The following is a 21,159-nucleotide window of genomic DNA, read 5'->3' as shown; positions in this document are numbered from 1 at the left end:
CTAAAAATTTAGATAATAAATATTGCTGCTTGCGTTAGTAGAAGTTTAAATACCATCAAAGTTACGTTTTACTGAAAAAATAATTATTAAAAAAGAAAACTCAATTCATTTTTATGATCTGAATATTGTAAATTTTAGCACACATATAATAATATTTTTGTAACTAATAAGGTATTATTATAAAAATCTAATATAAGTGTACAAGTAATACAAATATCAGTTACCTTACCATGGTAATGCCGTATAAAATTACAACTCACACATTCAAAGGCGAATTGAACACACGAATAACTTGCTCAAGTAAAGCATTGTTTTTTTATTAATTTAAAAAAAAATCCACTAGAATGCGTTTATAATAACTGAATTGAACAGAATGAACTAGAAAACTATCCTACACAGCCAGTAAATAACGATGTTTACTTAAATATGAAACAATAATTTTTGTTTTTCCTAATTATTTTATCGTATGTTAACTGATTAAATATCTCTCAACTGAATAAATATTCGTTTACCTTTAGCTGTATAACGAGTTAACAATTCAATGACAGCAATTTATGATTTTCCCTTGAAAACATCTCTTATCACCATAGACAGAAACGGAATGATTTCAGCAAAAATTATCTAGTTTAACCTTTCCGAATCCAATAATGCATATGTCAGTAAAATAATCTTTAATTTTTCTAAGAAATTTCCAACCAATTAATGGTTCTATTTTTGTGTGATGTGGTGTGTATGTGTAAATAAATTAAATAATGAATAAATTACTTTAACCACAAATTCAGTAAAATAAATTATGACACATCCACATTGGTTCACACCACATCAGTCTAGTTTTATAATATTTTGGTGAAATCCTCATAAAAATCTAACCATACCCAGAAATTCTAACTAAAATAAGCCTACATGCATTATAATTTAGCTAATTTATAGTCAGACAATAAACAATTTAAGGCAAAAGTTATAAAAATTTACTTGAATATAAATTATCTCTAAGACTCTGATTAAGCTAAACTTTAGCAAATACCACCTCAACACTATATAACTTACCCTTAAACAAATATTAAATAGCACTATAGGTAATTTTTGAAAAAACCAACTAATATTTTGTTAAATATGTGTTTTTTTAATATTAGTCATTAGATTAGTCAGATGCAATTATCAATTTTTTTTGTTAATTTCTGAACTAATAACTTAATCTTCAATTATTTATTTTATCCTTAATCAACAACCTAATTTTTTTTCTGTAATCATTGTGTATTGTTTTTACAATTTGTTTCCAATTTAATTAAACCTAGGTTAGGTACATTAATATAAATATCCAACATACAACATACAACATTCTGGTTTTATTTTTCATCTCTTTTCTATGATTCATCTTAAAACCTCTTCATTTCATACTTTATCAGTGTACAATATTATCAACAACCTCAAAGTAAATCGTATATCAAAACAACATATACATATATTTTCAAAAGTTTGTAACATTCATTTTTAATTTTTTTGTAATTCCTACATCTGCATTTGATATTAGTTAAGCTTGTTTTTCACAGGAATTTTCGGTCCTTGTGCTGCCAGTCTACTTCTAATATGTCTTCCTTACTTTGTCTAACCTTTATAATTTTACTACATAAATTGTAGAATTCTATAATTTCTAAGATGGGAGAACATCCTTATCTTTTTGGTGACATTTCTTTGCCTTTGATTTATTTTTATTTTGTAACAGAATTTCTTTCTAAGCAATGAATCCATGTTATTCAATGTCGTCTTATCTTTTGTTTACATCTAAATAACAATGTTATCAGCAAATTGCAATATCTTTATTTTCTCATCTTTAATGACTCCAGTTTCAATTCATTACAAATAATTACTTAATTGTAGGACAACTTGAGAAGTAATAACAACTTCTTGTTATAAAATCCTATCTTCAGACTTCTAATGAAAGCATTCAAATGAAAACAAAGTTACATTAAGTTTAAACACTTGTTTAGAGAACTACATTTAGATCAGTTTGATATTAAAAATGAATTGTTTTGAATAATTTCAGTAATAAATTCAGATTTTAATCTTGACTTGTGAGTAGTGATTCCTGTAAATTTCTTTTTCTTTTTTTTCTCTCCTGGGTGCAAAATTAAGTGTCATCATTACTACCTCAACACAATATTTATACAATAAAAAATTAAATTTTAAAGATTAACCTAGAAATTAAACAAAAGTAATATAAACACAATACAGTTGGAAAATGCCTATGCCATATGGTAAAAGCGAAATAAAACCAGAGTTAAATACAATAATTAAAACTTAACTTAAAAAAACAAAAATACCTAACGGCATAGATGAAAAAAGATTATATGAATAATCAAATTTTTGAATCCAGATATACGATGTTAAAAAATAGCCAGTCACAGCGAACGCAAATGCATGGATCGGTCTGATTCATCAGAAATCCATGGGTGAGCCTAATGTGCCTATTTACAAATGGTATAATAGCCTCCTCGTGACAGTTATTCCTACATGAAGAGCTCCAGGGTGACACAGTGTCCTTAACTGTATGAAGCTTATTACTGATGGTTGCATTCCATTCATTCTGCCACTAATCACAAACCTCACTCTTCAGAAAACAGATAAGGTCTTTTGAAATGATTTGTGAAAGAAGGCTGCAAACTGGCCTCTTTTGCTCCACAATCATTTGCTGCTCATTTTTAAATTCCAATATGGGGGGATCCAGCAAACAAGTATGTGCTGGAAAGCAGGGCTAAGTATATTAAAGGCCTTGTTAACTGCAAACAGCTCCACGATGAAAACACTGGAAATACTGGGAAGGCCAAACATGTATGTCTATTGCCAACCACAAAACACAACTAACTGAATTATCGTATCTACAGCCGTTTGTATAAATTATAGAATCTGAATTCACACTATTTACAATAATAAAAAAACCATTTTCTGAGATAATCAGCTTCATGTCTTTATTTTCTTTTGCCCAAGATAATGATTGAGTAACAGTAGGTACTGGTGGTAATTATATATTTCAAGATAAGAAAAGGTTCTGACGGCTAGCGGAGCAGTCGATTTTGACCAATCCTCATATCAATTAACATGCTGATTGAAGAATACCACACATCAAAGGTAGGATGATTGATTTATGTCCAAACTGTTGATTTTTTCTTGAGACCTTGACGGCCTGCTATTGATGTCCTAGCAGAAAATTTCACTTCTGCGGTGGTGGCGGCGGCTGAAGCTGCCAACCCTAGAGGCAGTGGCCGGGAACGTATATCTGGTTAGTGATCTCGGAATCTGACGGTAATGAAGCAGTCTGTGAATTGACTCAGAAGGGCTGCGCAACGAGAGCGTAATCCTGATCGGCGTGCGGCCGTAACTGCGGATTACCGCAGTTAATATTTTGTCCTTAATATTTTGTTGAATGATTTTCTCCCGGATAACACTATGGTGGGTGGGAAGTCGCGATTTCCAAGACCGGCTTACAATCTTCTGAGTTCACTGAGGCGGAGGTGCGCCAGATGATCTGTAGTATGGTACGGCACAAGGCCCCAGGCCCCCGGATATGATTGTATCACAGTGGAGCTCCTCGTCCGAGCGCTTCCAGTAGTCCTTGGTCCTCTAACTAGAATATATAATAGGTTGCTCTTCGCAGGCCACTTTCCGGCGTGTTGGAAGCGTGGAGACTTGGTGTTGTTGTTCAAAGGTGACGACAAAAATCCTACTGTTAGTTCTTCTTACCGTCCACTAACGCTCATGACTGTGATTGGCTGGGTTTTTGGTCCTATATTTGCGTATTAATGTTAGATTAGCCGCTAATCATTTGCTAATGAACAACCAGTATGGTTTCCGACCGGGAACGAGCATTGAGGATGCCATACACACGGTAATGGATATAGATAGCTTTCTCTAATCCATGTTAATATGTATTAGGGATTTTTCTGGTCATATCCGAGGTATTTAACAACTTATGGTATCCCTCTGCCCTGTTTCAGATGCAGAATCGTAAGTGTACACGAAATGAATTAGAAGTGCTCTCAAGTTATTTCAGTTATCGGACCGTTTCCTTGCGTGATGACGGTTCGGAAATTTGTAAAGGATGCCCTCAGGGCAGAGTTCTGAGTCCGCTTCTTTAGATCATAGAATTCGATTCCATGTTGCGTTTAAGGCTGTCAGGTGGTTGTCGTGCCGTCGCTTATGCTGACGATGCGCTGCTACTGATTGAAGGGGATTCGCGTAACGAGGCAGAGTTCCGAGCTGCTCATGCCTGTGAGACACTCCGATTTGGGAATCTCTAACATAAGATGATTTTCAGTCCAAAGAAAACCATAATGATGTTGGTTAAGGACCGATTGGCTGCTTCCCGACGAATCCGGGTTCGGATAGCTGGTCTCCCTATTCGGTACGTTACGGCTCAAAAATACTTGGGTGATGAGAATTTTCAGTTTAAGGATGTTCGTTGAGGGTTTTTACGGAATCTGTAAAGTCATTCATCCCGGTTAGGGGTTGAATTAATGTACCATGCGTACCCTTTACAAGGGTGTCAGCGAAGCTATCATGCTGTATGCTGCGCCTGTCTGGGCTCACCCATGGTTTTTAAGTATTGCGCGGACATTTTTTCTGCGGGCCCGGTGACTCCTCTTACTAACTGTTATAAACGGTTATAGAAAAGTCTCGCGGGAGGCAGTCTGTGTTATAGCCGGAGTCAAACCAATAGATATCTTGGCTAATGAGCGTAAGGAACGCTAAATTTCCAAGGTAAATAACCTATTGACGTCAGAACGAAAGCAGGAGATTGAAGACTGGGGCCTTACATCTTGGCAGGTCAGGTGAGACGAATCCCCCACAGGTCGCTACACGCATGGTATTTCGTTTGGTGGACTCGAGTCAATGTTCGGATTTCGGGACTGATGATACACTGAACCACGTCCTCTACGTCTGTCCCGATACGAGGTCGAACGTTCACAAGCTGTTAGGGAACTTGAGAGAATACATTCCTTTCTGGATCTCCGTATTAACTGAATGATCCGCGAGGAACAGTCTATTGTGGCTGGTTTTCTTCGCGCCCTTGTGGTGTGTAGGTCTGCAGAGGGAGTTTAATCGAAGTACTCGATCGGAGTAGGATCTCGGATGGCTAGGGTTTCGGCTAAAGCATTGGATTGGTTGGAGGTAGGCGCACTGGCATCGTGTCATGGTTATATTTGTATTGTTTGTGGTTCGATTTGGGGGCTCCCGTTGGTGGGGGTGGCTGCGCCGCCGGAATATGTTAACCCGTGCGATCGGGGTCGTGGCTTCCCTCCGCCGGTGGCGGTCCTGATCGTCGTGACTTAGTAATGCGACACGAGACACCATGATGGTACTGTGGGGGGTGGGGGGGGCTTGTCCCCGGCTCCTGCGCGGACCTTAATGAGGTTGCATTCCCCTTGTTAGGTGACCTAAACTGGTCAACTTATTTGGGTGTAGGTCTGAATTTCTATGTTGCATAAAACATAATTTTTATTGGTACGAGTGTAGCACTGATTTAACTTTAAACTCGTTCGTTTTCTGATGCATTCACAGTCACGATCGGTGTTGCCAAATCTGTACTAGGCGTGGGGTTCGCGCGGTTTTAAGTCAGTTAGTTAGGTATTTTGAATAGCAAGATTCAATTTAAAGAACAATCAGTAGACAGACGATTTACCTTGGTGGAAACCGCATTGTTTTGGGGCAATTAGAGCGTTTCTCTCAAAGTACTGCAGTAGACTACAGTTTACAATTTGTTCAATCACTTTTCACAGGATACTGGTCAAGGAGATAGTATAACTTGAGGGGCATGATTTATCTTTATCAGGTTTCAGTACAGGACACATCAATGGTTCTAAGCAAGAATCTGGAAAAATATTCTATTATAGATATACAAAAGATGCCATAATGCAGTGTCTGGGAGGTGAGATAACATAATGAGCCTGATATCATTTCCTGGGGAAGTGTCATGGGAATTATTCAAGGCATCCCTTAGCTCATCAAAAGAAAAAAGAATGTTTAATTCATTATGCAAATCTTCGCTATCAAATGACATAGTTTCTACCTGCACTAATACTTTACATATGATTCACATATAGTTTGAACTTTTCTCCACATAACCACCAATCATGTAGTTGTCCAAGAAATGGTCTTCAACATAATTCAGCCATGATTTCTGCCTAGCACACCAAAACGCTCAATAGCAAATAGACCTCGCATTGAGGAAGGCACAGAGCAATTTGGTCATAGGCCTTCAATTGAAATTACGTAAAGCCCTGCAATGATTTCTTAGTGCACGCCTGTAGTCTACAGCAGGCCACCTTGGCTTTCCAGATGTTAAATGGATAAGTTCATTTGCACTATCAGTTATGAAAACTTGGCAAGTTGGTGAATCGAATTACCACTCCTGTCATACTGGCCAAATGAATCCTCATATCCGTTCCAGTTCGCTTTTTGTACCACCCATCTGCAAGACTGATTCTGAGGCAAATCAGTATTACAAACCGAGATAAAACTGTTCTATGATCACTTCCAAAGAATTTTTAGAAACAAACCAAGTAAGATGTGAGACTAGGGATTAACACAAGGGCAGATTGATGCAAAAAATTTAACCCCACTGTTGAATAAGCAAAGATCTATATTCTGTCTCAGTCAATCAACTAAGTGCCTCAGGAAGAAAATGCTGATGAGCCCCATGATTTGTGATGGGCATTGAATCACTAATTATTAGGCATGCTAAAGGAATCTGTGAAAGCAGACTGGACAGAACATCTTCACTAATATCAGAATTTGGCAGAAGATATAAGTTACAGATACTTAATTTAAATGATGCCAATATATTCACTGAAATTGCTAGTTTTTGCATTGTTTTTCGCTAGTGGAATACACATGGTTAATACGATTTCCTTCAGAAAACAGTCACACCTTAACATCCTCTGCCCTCAGTTTGGTGGTTGCATCTTTCACAGATGTAACTGTGGAATGACACATCATCCTGCGGATGAAGGTGAGTTTCCTGCAGACACAGTAAAGTATTTTCTTTCATTAGAAGGATTTCGATATTCTCAAAGTGAGTATGAGATCATTGAAACATTCCATTGAATAATATTTGTACCAATAAAAACTTTTTTTATAACCTCTATTTGCAAATTACTTATCAAATACTATCCAGTTTTTTATTTGGATTTTATAACATTTAATTAGTGCTTTGCTTCTTTAGGTACCTTATCCGCCTCTATATTTTTTTCTGATTTAAAGGTAAAAAAGCATAATAAATTAGTTATTCCTTTTATGATAATATAAAAATCAATTATTTTCACAGTTTACAAAGATTAATTTTTTAAAGAACTGCCTTGTCACTAGGTGTGAAATTGTTTCTAAGATTGAAACATGAATAATTTTACAAAATTTCAAACGGAAAATGTCACATAACTGTAGTTTATCACTAAATTTTTTAACACACATGTAGAAAGAGCAAATAGCAAAATAGAGAGTAAAAAATCAAAGTGTTGTCAGTTTGCTTTTAACATAATATTAAAACTTTAAATTTCACTACAGATTCCAATCTTGAGATATTTATAGGGATTTTATTTAATTTATCATTATCAATTCAGCAACAGACTAATTAAAAATATTCTGCTATTCTGTTGTATTTTATAAAAGAAATGTTATAAATTTGTGTCAAATTACAATTTCTGATAAATGTTTTATTAAAATGCATTCTTGCAGCAGAACAATTTAGTTGTCAAAAATATACCTTCTAAAAGCAAATGTTTTTCTTAATTTTTTTTTATGATGTCCTTTTGAATTTTTGTGCTTATGTCATCCTTGCTCTAAGGATTCTATACCAGAAAATTTAAATTAATTTTTACTGAATGCACTTTTCTTTCTGTTCATTTCAACTATAAGAGCATTTATTTAATTTAAAAATCCTACATTATAATATGTCGCTGATCAAAGGTATTGATCTGTATCATCTTTACTTCCTTAATGTGGAGATTTTGACAATGTGTTTGTGTATTATTTTAGAGAATTTTTTTTTATTGCTAGTATAGTCTCACAAGCAGTGTTTCTATTCATAATCAAAGGTTTAGTTATTGAATTTTACATTGAGATTTAAATTTTAATCATTCAAAAACACACACTAAAAATAAAATAAAATACTCAAAGTATAAAAAAAAATCATTTATTATATTTTATCCTATCAATCAATTTCATGACACACATCTCTTCACACATGAATATATTGTTTCACAAATACATCCAGCAATTGTCTGTACTAAATAATACATACAATAATAATTATTCATATAAAATTAAAATAAAAAATTGAATAGATTGTATGATTACAATTGACATTGATAATAATAATTAATTCTAATTTAGAAATAGAATTTAACAAAGATCTAATTTAGAACTTTGTATCTACCAACAAGTTTTGAACTGTATTTAAAAAATAATACATGTGACGAAACATAAGTATTTAAAAAAAAAAAATTATAACAATATTTTCTTATAGACGAATATAATAACAGTTACTGAAAAAATTTTATAAAAAATTGTACAAACATGAATTTTATAAAAAAAGTATACATATATATCACATTAATTAATAAAGAGAATATGATTGTAGTAGCTATAAAAAAAATACCTTACACTATCAATAACATTAATAATTTTTTTACAATTATCTATTAATTAAATTTAATAGTAAAAAAATATATAATAAAAATAATACTTCTCTAAAGATTCTAATATTAATATATACAAAAAAGGGCAATTTTTATAAAAAGTAATATATAACATATAATTACTTGTTACTTAAGTAATTAACAATAGAATACTGCATACATATTTGCGTGTGACAGCCAATTTTAATTGAATAAATTGACGTGACACAGATTTTTGACATACAACTGACCCTTCATGAGCCGTTAAGTCTTTCTTAAATTATGATCACGATGCGACTGTTGTTATTGTTATTGGTGAAGCATCTGGATTTAAATGAACCGTAGTTGTTTCAGGTACATTTGGATCAGACATATCTTTGGGTGGAGGAACAACTTCCAGTAATACTTGAATAAGCCATGTAAATTTATCTGGAACAAAAAAAATTATATATAAAATCATTACTGACTTATTTTAAAATTAAGAAACTGTACTTTTTTAATTGTATAACATCATATATTTTGTAAATACTTGATTTTATTTATATTTAATTTTCATATAACCAGTGAATTCATATACTATACACTAAGTTTATTTACTTTTTGAATAATTCTTTCTGCTGTACTTTAGTCTACTTAGCTCACTTTTACAAAGTGTATGTAACAAATAAAATACTTCAAAAAGACACAATATCCTTGCACCTGCTGTTAAAATATTTATTAAAGGTAAAAGACTATAACAGTCTATGCCTCTTGAAAAAAAAATAAATAAAAATTTCAGTGATATTTGTTAATAAAAATTAAAAGTTCAGCTTCTAGCCGACACAGAGCAAGTCACTACTTAGTTTAAACATTATATAGTTTTAATTTTGATCTTCACTCATACATTCACATCGCCATTATAAAGCTAAAAATGTAAATTAGAAAACATGATTGTAATGCTCAAAAACCATTTACAAAAATGTCAAAATCTAAAAGCAGATAGGAATTATTATTATTGCTACCTGTAAAATGTAATAATTAATTAAATGAAAAAGACTTCTTTTAATTATAACTAGTTAATATACATTATAAAATTGGGTTTAATTTTTTTTTTAATAAAAGTTGGATATCCTAATATTTCAACACTTAGGTTGAGTCTAAATGCTTATATCTCAATTATTAAACTACCATTATCAATAGGGATTAAGGAAATAGTATGTTCTAAGAAAACAAATATATAAATGAAAATAAAATAAAATATACTAATTTATAAATAAAGAATATTCTTGAAACATTATAAAAAGAATAACTCTAACAGTATTTTAGCATAATATACTAACAACTCTTATTACATTATGTAACCAAATCTAACTATAGATTTAACTTAGAAACATTCAAATCACTAAAAAACTTCTACTCAGATAGCTTACGGGTAGGTAATCTGAATAGGTCATATTTATTATTATTTATTTTCTTTAATATTTATTTGTTCTGCTGATAATAATAGCTGTTAATTTCCTAACTGAAATGGTTTTAGAATTTAGTTATTTCTGTGCAGAGCTTTTGAGCATCTTCTTGTTTTTCTGTTTATTCCATTAACTATTTAATATTTATACAGTAAAAAAAAAATTATACAAATAAATTGTTAATATCTTACCCATAAATGGCAGTCTCTTTTTTAAATACACAAATGGATAATAAACACAAATTCCAAATGCAATAAACGCAACAGCACCAATATACTGCATTTGTGGATGAAACACAATTGGAACTGATGCCAGTACTAATGATAATGTCGCCAAGCAGATAGGAATTATTATTGGTACCTGTAAAATGTAACAGTTAAATGAGAAAGATTTCTTTTAATTACAAGTTGTTAATGTACATCATAAAATTGGGTTTCATTTTTTTACAGACAGATGGAGAATATCCTAATATTTCCACATTTTGGTCGAGTCTAAATGCTTATTAGCTGTTAGAAATGCAGTGCATCAATATTACAATGAGGAGGTATGTTTATATTAGTATATTTTTTACAGTAATAAGTATTAGAGCGTAGAGTAATAAATTCAATCCACTTCACAATATTGTATGGAATTAAAGGCAAAGGAATACTAGAAAGAATAATAGAACTGATTGAACACCATGCAGTAAATGACGACACAATGAAATAAATCAAGAAAAGATAAGTGTATAATACCATAGAAATATATATAATTAAAAAATATAAATTATAAAACACTAATAAAAAATTATGTTACAGGTGGAAGCAGTATTATAAAAATTAAAAAAAGAACTACAACCAAAATGGCAAAGGCAAAGAAAATACCAACCCAAGAAAAAGAGTTAAGACAAGCAATGAACAATGAATGATCATCCTCAGACCAATTATCAGTCGTCATGATAGATGGCGGTGGTAGTGGAGTAAGAGGAGAGGGATACGGATATATATATATATATATATATATATATATATATATACACACACACACACACACAATATCTCCATCATATTATTAGGTATTGAACATATGGAATAAAGGAGGGCAGTCATTCTACAACATAAGACAGAGTCATTATATGTTATTGGACTTCTTGATGGACGAAAACCCAATGCTAATATATTAAGTAGAGGTGTAACATGGGTAAAAGGTGAGATTATGATGGAGGTACAAAATGTAACAATACAAACACTATTACAAGGATGGTCCACAAACTGTACAACATACGACTTCAAAGGAAGTTGAAGGAAGATTTTCCTATCTAGTGATAGGGGAATATGAGAGGCTTCCACTAGAACTAACACTTACTAACAAAGAGAATACTGTTCCAATATATCATTTAAAAGATAACTACTTATTTAGGTAAAGGTATTCTATCCTTACTAGTAAAAGTAGGAAATATCCTTCATATTTCAACTACAAAGAGCAGATTTCAATATCAAGAAGTAGCAATATTTAAATATTAATTTTTTTTACATTTTAATCACCAATAAAAATATTGTAACATTAAATTTTTATGAGTAGTAATTTAAGTAAATACCATATTGAAATACGTCTGTATTCAAATTTTTATGATAATTATTTTCTAAAATTGGTGCCAGAATACATTTGTGCCCTCTGTTAAAGGTAAAATGTCCTATCTTTGAGTCTAAAGATAAATGGTTGCAACCCTGTTTGAAAAAAAAAGGGTTTGTGAAAGATAAAAACTTTGTAATTAATTAGGTTGAGATTAGAAATAGAGCATTAGTCAAGCAAACTCCATTTAGTATAATGCTTGGTTCACATTTGCTGTAATTTTATTTTTCAAAGACAATTATGTTTTAAAATTGTTTATTTAACTGACTTCACCATTAATAGTTTTTCAATATTAGGCAGGATAACATTTAAATCTTGTAACTGATCTTTTTAAGTCAATCTGGTGTTTTATAAAATTATATTAATTACTTCTGTACAAATAGCATTATATAAGAATAGTAACCAGAACATTTTTCTGGTGCTTTCTGTCAGATATTAAGTATTATTATTAAACTAAGCTGTATGAAAATATACATTTTACTGCCCTAAAGGATAAATATTAAACAAGACCTTAAATCATTATAATTTAATAAAATGTTTGTAAGTTATGGCTGGTCTACCAAATTGGAGGATAAATATACAATTAAATATTATTGTAAAATATCACAATAATGTAAAATACACTAATATACTTTAAATATTACAAATATTTTTCTTTCTTGTACTTCTTTTATGTGTTATTCGTGTTTTGTAATTTTACTGTCTAAATAATAATGTTTCTCTTTTTCATGAAATAATTTTGCTATTTTGATACGTTATATCCGTTTCATTTGTAGTACAGGATTTTTAATTCTTTCTATTGTAATTTATTTTCATACTGAATTTCTTTTCAAGCAAAAAACTCATCAGATTTAGAACTTATCAGCAGACTTTAATATTTGTTTTTCCTCAATAAACTGTATTTTTTCCTTACTGCTATGTAACATTTAAAACAACAGAACAAGTTGCACCATAAAAAGTTAACAGTTTTAAGAAATCTTTTTTCTGATTATCTATTGTTAATTGTTAGTGAATCATTGTTTATATTTAAAATAGCTTTATTTGTGAATACTTAAATCCAATTGTTTTCAACTTTTATATAAATTTTAATCAATTTGTTAAAAGATTTTTAGCCAAAAAACAAACATTATTTGGAAAACATTAAAATAAATTTGGTTAAATTTTTAAATAAAAATGAGGATTTGCTACAAATGATGATGAAAATTATTTTAACCTACAAATAAACTTTTGATATAAACAAAACCTTAAAATAAAATATTTTTAGTAATTTATTTTGAAATATTTTCAGTTCCTTTTGTGATCATGCTCAGATAATAAATGAAGAGCCTATTCAAATCTAGCACATTTTTTGACTATGTTCAAGATATGTTCTAAAAAAATCACCAACAATAACATCTACCGATTCTAGAGTAAAAACAGCAGCATTGGTTCAGAATTAGCAAAAGCAAGTAACTGATAAGTTATTAAAAGTACTTTGTTTATAAATAATTTAGTTTTTCGTTTTAGAAATGTATGGTTTTAAATAATAAAAATTAATATTTTTTAGATTTAATAGTAAAGATTAATAATTCATAAAATAATAAATGAACTAATTTTTTGGATACAGTAATTAAATTTTAAGTAATATAATTTTAGTATAATCAAATGAAATTTAATATTGTATTTATATCTAAATTATTATTTTTATCTTCAATTATAAGTCTCTCTCTCTCTCTCTCTCTCTCTCTCTCTCTCTTTCTCTCTCTTTCTCTCTCATATATATATATATATATATATATATATATATATAATTTTTTTTTTCAAATTATTTGTATTTCACTAATTAAAACATTTCTCAATAAGTCAATATATTGAAAATTACTTACCTTGTATGGTCTTCTTGCAAGTGGTTTTGTCCTTCGCAGAACAATGAGTGCAACCATTGCTAAACCATAGAATATCCATATAAGGAAGCTAGCAAATTCAATTAATGTTGTAATATCACCAGCTAATAAGAATATAACAGTTAATAATCCCTGAAATTAAAAAAAAATATATATAGATTAAATACATATGTTATCTTAGGCTTATAAAAATTACAATTTTTTAATAGCCATATGAAATGGAGTTAAAGTATAGAACTGGTTTTTTTTGTCCTAATATTATCTACAGGTTTTTCTTTTTTATCCTTAATATATTAAGACAATGTCTCAACTGTGATAACTTATACACATATATATTACCAAATTTATCATTTAAAAATACCATAAAAATTACAAAAAATGTATGCCTCTTTGACAAGAATCTACAAATTTACATTGGTATAAATATCAGGTCTGATTGGGAAGTAAGAATAGCTTAATATAAAAGAGATGCAAATTACAAGCCCTGTATATGTTTTTTGGGGTCATTTGGTATGTGGAAAGAGAAAGCCATGGTTCATAAATTGAAACTGTACATATTTTTTATCAATGAATGGCGTGTTCGCTTGGTAAAAAAATTATCTAGTGTTCCTCCATGTAAAAGTCATATGTTGTTACTACATGTATGCCTAACTTAATATGCCATCGAAGCCATTCAGTGACAATATAAATATCAAAAGAAGATTACCTGAAAGATTCAAAGTTAAAAAAATGCTACATATAAGAAAGTTGTAAAAAATTTTACGGATTCAATCTTAATTCCATTAAGTGTTTTGTTAAGTGCATTCTGAGTGAGTAAATACTAGAATTTTTTTCTTTTCAGGAAATTGGTGGACCCTGTTTAAATGTTTTAAGTTTAGAAATATATGTACTATATCAATCAGGGTGAAGATCTATGCATCTTGGACATTTCATTAAAATTAATTAACAATCTTACATGTTTAAATTAATGTCATAAAAATGGCTAATTGATTCAATTTTACACAAAATAATATCATAAAACATGTCTATTCCAACCACTGTACAACAAAGATTTATTGAAGTATATAATATTTACATACACAATGGGAATTCAAGTTTTATTTATTGATCAACATGGCTACCAAAACAATTCAAAAAATAAATATAAAATATCAGCCTTTTTGCAGCTTACTTATAAAATGAGGTGACCTTTCAAATAAAATTCTAATTTTTAAGCATTTCAACTAACTAAAATTAATGTTTTTATTGGTGATATTTAAAATTCAGGTTATGACAGTAGTTAAAATACATTAGACATATTATCAACAAATTGTTCAATAGATAAATACTGTCATCTTCCAACAATATGAAGCAATTTGAAGGAAAATGTGTACTTCAATAAATCTACAAACTAATTAAGATGGTTACTGATTAAAGAAGAACCTCTTTAAGTTGTAAGGACTTTTTTTAACATTCAGCATAATTTTTAAATAATTATCAATATGTATAAATAAATGTATGGTATTAGGGTTACATAGCTTTCCTCATTCTTTCTTTTTTGCAGCTTATAAATGTTAATGATTTCTACTTATTGTAGAGTAATGATCTTGTTTCACTGTAAAATAAATTTCGTAATTACTGGAAACTATAGTTTTATCTTAAAAAATTAACAAATTATTTTTATATAAAAAAGGCTATTTTTGATATAGTATTCATGTAAAATATCAGTCAAATTGATTGGTTTATAATACATTCAATCATTCAAGGATATAAACTTCTTCATAAGACAAACTGTACAAGCCCATTTTCTAAAAATGAATTTTTTTTTAAAAAAGCTTCAAAAAATCTTTATGTTCTTGAGAATCTTGAGGTAAAAAAAAGCATAATTTGTTTAAAAGTAAAAGAACACCAATAAATTTTGTTATTTATAAGCAAATGTTTACCCAGATTAAATGAAATAAAAATTTTAGTGAATTTTCCTACCTGTAAAATGACTGCAGGTGCAGGAGTAAGTCTACGAATATGAATATATGAGAATGCTTCGACCATATGTCCTTCTCTACCAGCGGCAAAACATAATCTGAAATTAAAGAATATATAGTTTTCCATTTGCTGTATTATTTTAAATTATTAAACTCTTAATAACTATTATCTTCTTTTTTTCCATTTAGCCTCCGGGAATAATCATCAGGTATTACTTCAGAGGCTGAGTGAGGATATGTATGAGTGTAAGTGAAGAGTAGTCTTGTACAGTCTCAGGTCGTCCATTTCTGAGATGTGTGGTTAATTGAAACCCAACCACCAAAGAACACTGGTATCCACGATCTAGTATTCAAATCCGTATAAAAGTAACTGCCTTTACTAGGATTTGAACGTTGGAAATCTTGACTTTGAAATTAGCTGATTTGTGAAGATGCGTTCACCACTAGACCAACCCAGTTGGTTTAATAACTATTATTTGCACATAACAACAAAACTAACCAGATATGGTCTGAAAAAACAACAGCACAGCTTTTGTGAAGAAATCAACGTATCTTTCAACTTGCTTTGAAGTTTTCATGATCATTAAGTACAGTATCAATTATGGAAGAAAATGGTTGTACATGAAACTTCATGAAATACTTTATTGAAATAAAGATATAAAAATGCACAAAAGACTTTTTAAATACTAATTTTTTTATTAATGGAAAGACTGCACTAGCATGCAAACAGCAAAAAAATTAAAAATTGTTATTTGAAGAAAACCCATTAAGAACTACTGTAAATTGTACATAAAATAATTTAGTTTTTTTAGCTGTTTACCTGCTGATGCAATCTTTTAATTGTATAATTTTTTAAAGAGATTATTATTTTTTTAGCAGTAAGTCTCATCAGCCATTTTAATCCTCTCTTTAAAAAAAGTTTTCTGACAGTCAGTTTCATTAAAAATATTTTTATTTCAACTCTCAGCAAAAATGTTACTTTTTGAGGTGAAATTAAAAAATAAATTTTAAAGATAAAGCAGATTAAAAGAAACACAAATGTTTTATTGTGTTATACCTTGAAACACCAAACTGAACACTAAGACTACAGCTGAATGTCGATAATGCTACACCAAATGGAATAATAATGGCAAATTTTCCCATAACTTTCTCTCCAAATGCCTAAAAAAGAAACAATAAATAAATAAATACTTTCAATAATATTTCTTATCATTAGGTAAAAAAGAAGTTATTATAGATAACTTTATCACACACAGCCAGTCAGTATTATTTAGTAGAAATAAGATAAAAATTGTAAAAATGTAATGTTCTACAAAATCTTCACTGTATTTTTTTATAAGGTTCTAATTTCTGAAAAAATTAATAATTGAAGGCTAATAAATATTTATTCTCGTCTACTATGACAGTCAGCAGTGAGAATTATGTAATGTTATTGCTAATTTTTAAATAACAAAATTAACCAAATTTAAAAATTCAATGGCTGCACCAGTCACTGAATTGACCACAAAAAAACCATTGAATGATTATGCAACAACTCTTAACACAACTAGTTTTAACTAAAAATTTATTATAAATAGATGTAATTGAGGTTTGACCTTCCTCTATCATTAATATAAATTTAATAAAAAAAATTAACATTTGTATATATATATGTATATTATATTATGAATAAAAAAAAAAGATAAACTGTACATAAACACAAAAAATAAACTGTAAATACTCTGCACTCAGACTAAGGAATGGCTAGGTCTGATAGAAAATTATCATCTAGCAGATGTGTACAATTGTTAAGAGGATGACTTTTTAAAACAGTATTATCTAAAATATTTTTTATTTATTTTTTTTATTTAGTAGTTAGTAGGATTTGCTTACGGCAAAACTCACAAGACACAAGATGTCTCGTCTCCTATGTTGTGACATACATCTCTGTAAGTCCCGCACTGTTAAATTGGAGACATTTTCCAATTCATTTTCTCATTCTTGTATTATTTCCTCCTTGCCAGTTGTGATATCTGTTGTCGAACATCTGTTCTGCTGACAGACCTCGAGTTTTTCGAATTTGAATGATGGACTATGAATGTTAATCCACACATTCTATCATTTGAGCCAACTCCTGCTCCTTCTGTTCCATCATCTGATTCAGAAGATTGTCCAATTCCTCCATCATCAAATCCTGCATTTCCATCTGTGTCGTCTCATTCACTTGTTCTTGTCTTATTATGTCTTTGTTTATTTTCAGTTTCAGTCATTTTGTTTATCATCACCTTAACTCTTTTGCTTACTTCACTTTTTTTTGCTACTGGTGGAACAGGATGTTCTGGTGCTTGCGCTGAGTTGTCCCTGTCTGTCATTAGATGAGTTATAAAACTCCGATATTCAAATCTTCATGGAGGAAAGATATTGATTGTCTGTAACAGACAATCCTCTGCGTTTGATTTGGTTATCACAGTTATCATTTCATCTTCTATTGTTGTCTCATATGATTGTATTTCCAGCTTGTTGTGTCACAGTTGTATCTTTGCCACTTTGTTGTTGTTGGTTTGTAGTTTTGTTCTAAAATTGTCAATATATTTGGCCATACTGTCTTTCATATAATTTTACTAAATGTGAATATATTCACAAGCACCAACTAGATAACTTTCCCATTCCGCTCCACCAGGAGTTGGAAAACGAAATCCAGGTCCCTCAGCGGGAGAAAAAAAAGTCCCTCAGCAGATCTGGAGAGAACCAATGGGTGTGAGTGTTTGTTATTATGTCCTTTATGTCATTTAACTGCTCCAGGGTTATCGTTATAGCTGTCATTTTTAAAATCAGTCCAGTTACATAATGTCTCAGAGCAATGTAGATTTTCATCCCATATTTTTTCTTTATTGTCGGGTAATTTTCTTTTTACAGGATCTGATGAGGCCACGACCATGGTTTCATTAATAATGCTAGTCTGTCCAAGTCCATCATTATTTTGTTGAATAATGTTTGTAAATTGTTATATTTGTTCTTCTCTAATGAAGAACGAACTTAAAAAAGAACTAGTTCTTTTTTAAGTTCGTTTACACTTGTTATAAACCTGTTGTATTTGTACATCAAATGTTGTTGTAACCATAATTGTGTTTGTTGTGTACATCGAATGTTGTGGTTTGTACTTATTGTATTTTTTCACTCCATATTCGTCATATGAAAGTCTGCCTCTGTCATGGAAGTTGACAGAGAAAGTTGTCTTGTTTTTCTTTGCTTAATGGAGTGAACTACCCAAAGCACTATTGGTCTTGGTTGCTGCAGTAAATACAATTACTGGTTCTTCATGTTTGCACTCTTCATGAACTAAACATTCGATTTTACTGTCATTTATCATCGTTGGTCAAGTACTGGTTTGTTCGGGGCTGTGCTGCTCTATTTGTACCAGTGGCTAAACATGGACAACATGCAACTAATTCTCTCTGAGTACATATACATTATACATAATTATGTAATTTATATCTTTAAACAGGGGTATAATATAAAGACAGGGGTATCTTTATATTATACCCAGGGGTAAAGACAGGGGTATAACAGGGGGATATATATCTTTAAACAGGGGTATTATAGAGAGGTATTAATTCCCATAATTCCAGCAGATAACATTTGCAAACAATAACAGTGAAATTGTAAAAACTATCATTTATGGGAAAATAAAAAAAATAATTTAATTAATTTTTTTTTTTTAAATATGCATTTAAAAAAAAATATTTTCTTTACATGTTAATAAATAAATACATGCAATATTTTAAAAAAGTTTCTGACATGATATTTTTTATATTCTCTATCAAGAAAAACATTCTGAGCTGTTACTATCAACATATTCTTACAACAATATGTATATATTTATATCACAATTGTATATAAATTGCAAGCAGAGCCTAAAGATGCTCAATATTTAAACAACTCAATTTGAAAATTAAGAAAGAAATAATTTTTAAAAATTGATGATACAGACAATAATAAAGTAAACTAGATAATAATAGTTTATTCATTTGAATTTTGAATGGTAGAGATTTTATTTCAAATAAAGAATACAATGTTGGTGGGTCACGATTAGAGAAGCATTAAGTATTACATGTGAGAGGAAGACTATAACCAAAACGACTAGTTTTTTTTAGTACTAGAAAAAAATACTGACTAATGAATGTCAAGAAGGACTGAGAAATAAAGACAGTGGGATGATGAAGACACTACTAAATGAAATATGAAAAAAATTGAAAAAGATGCAAGCTTGAATAATTGTAGAGAACCAAATTAAAAAAATAATACTAATATTATTCAAATATTGGGATGTTTAAAAAATTATTTCTATTCACCTAACAACTTAGATTAATCAACTTTTAGTCGTTAATTAAATTTAAACATAAAGTACAAAAGTAGTTCTTTAACTAAAGTAATGGTCATCCTAAATAGAAAAAAGATGTTTCACTATTAATACTGAACAGTTTTAACATACCATAACACTATAAATATACCAAACATTTTTTTAATTAATTAAAAATATAAACTTACCACAGCAACAGCCGGAACTGACACCATTTCAGGAATTGTTAAAACAGTCATGTAGGCTACATTCATAAAAAAGTACAGCCCAGTTACCAAAGGTACCCCTATTACAATGCTGCGAAATATATTTCTGAAAGAAAAGATTACACTACTTATTAGAGCAATAAATTTTTTTTTTTAACAAAAAAGTGGTAATAAGTCCCTTTTATGTTCATGAATATACCATTAAAAATTATTTCAAGAATAGAAATAACATGAAATGTATTATATTGGTTTCTAATATTAGCATATGATATATTCAAATGTCAAATGTTTTTATTTTGTATAATACACATAATGAGATTAATATGATTAAGACATCAGCTGATTGTGTTATAAGCTTGGGATTATTGTTAGTCAATATAAAAATATATGCAAGATGGATATCATACATCAAACCAGTACTACGTTATTGCAAGTAAGAAATCCTACAAACCTGATTGACTTAATTATTACAGATAATTGTAAAATTGAAAATAAAATTAGTAAGTAGATAACTGATATGTGTCACTAAATTTATCATAATGCCACAGATATGCTAACATATGACACTGTACGACATGACCACTCCAGAGCAGAGTAATATTCAAGCAGTGAAAGCAAAGTTTAAATTTCATAAATTATACTGATTTTCTAAAATGTTGTATCTTGAATGTCTCCATTGGAAAATAGATTTTTCTCAATTCTGCTCCATAGTTATGTCAACAATAATCAAAAGTTGAAACTTTAAATCACCAGACAGTAATTTTTTTATAGAAGATGCATGACTGCACAGTTATTCATAAGAGGTCAAAGTATAAAATCTTTATCTGATCATTTTGCAAACAGATTCATTAAACAAACTTGAACTCTTTATCTTCATGAACTGCATAAAATTTGTTTACTAAAGAAAAAACAATATTTTGCATACTTTGTATTTATAAAGTTCAGGGTCGTTTTTTTTTTATCAATAGGTTATTTTTTAAGTTCACAAAATAACAAAACAAAGATTACTGATATCTAATGTATTTGTGGTACGTAATAAATGATT

At 29.9% G+C, this 21,159-nt stretch overlaps 2 protein-coding genes across 4 annotated transcripts in view; both read right to left on the bottom strand.

Annotated features, from left to right (window-relative positions):
• Positions 1-503, bottom strand: part of Atac1 (Ada2a-containing complex component 1) — a 56,435-nt gene extending 55,932 nt beyond the window's left edge. The window contains exon 1 of the mRNA XM_075372674.1: positions 230-503. Within this exon, the coding sequence (XP_075228789.1) occupies positions 230-232 (3 nt within the window). The 5' untranslated portion in view covers positions 233-503. The remainder of the gene's footprint in view (positions 1-229) is intronic.
• A 7,666-nt stretch (positions 504-8,169) lies between these two features.
• The window catches only part of LOC142328683 (b(0,+)-type amino acid transporter 1-like), a 148,677-nt gene continuing 135,687 nt past the window's right edge, over positions 8,170-21,159 (bottom strand). For all 3 annotated transcript variants that reach the window (XM_075372604.1, XM_075372602.1, XM_075372603.1), the window contains 6 exons: positions 20,097-20,220; positions 16,627-16,730; positions 15,571-15,667; positions 13,591-13,740; positions 10,306-10,474; positions 8,170-9,098 (listed from right to left, as the gene is read on the bottom strand). In XM_075372604.1, coding sequence (XP_075228719.1) covers positions 8,956-9,098; positions 10,306-10,474; positions 13,591-13,740; positions 15,571-15,667; positions 16,627-16,730; positions 20,097-20,220 — 787 coding nt within the window. In that variant the 3' untranslated portion in view covers positions 8,170-8,955. The remainder of the gene's footprint in view (positions 9,099-10,305; positions 10,475-13,590; positions 13,741-15,570; positions 15,668-16,626; positions 16,731-20,096; positions 20,221-21,159) is intronic.

This window comes from Lycorma delicatula, chromosome 8, assembly GCF_047948215.1.
Source record: "Lycorma delicatula isolate Av1 chromosome 8, ASM4794821v1, whole genome shotgun sequence".
In the NCBI taxonomy this organism is placed as follows: domain Eukaryota; kingdom Metazoa; phylum Arthropoda; class Insecta; order Hemiptera; family Fulgoridae; genus Lycorma; species Lycorma delicatula.
This window is presented reverse-complemented; position numbering and strand designations above follow the sequence as displayed.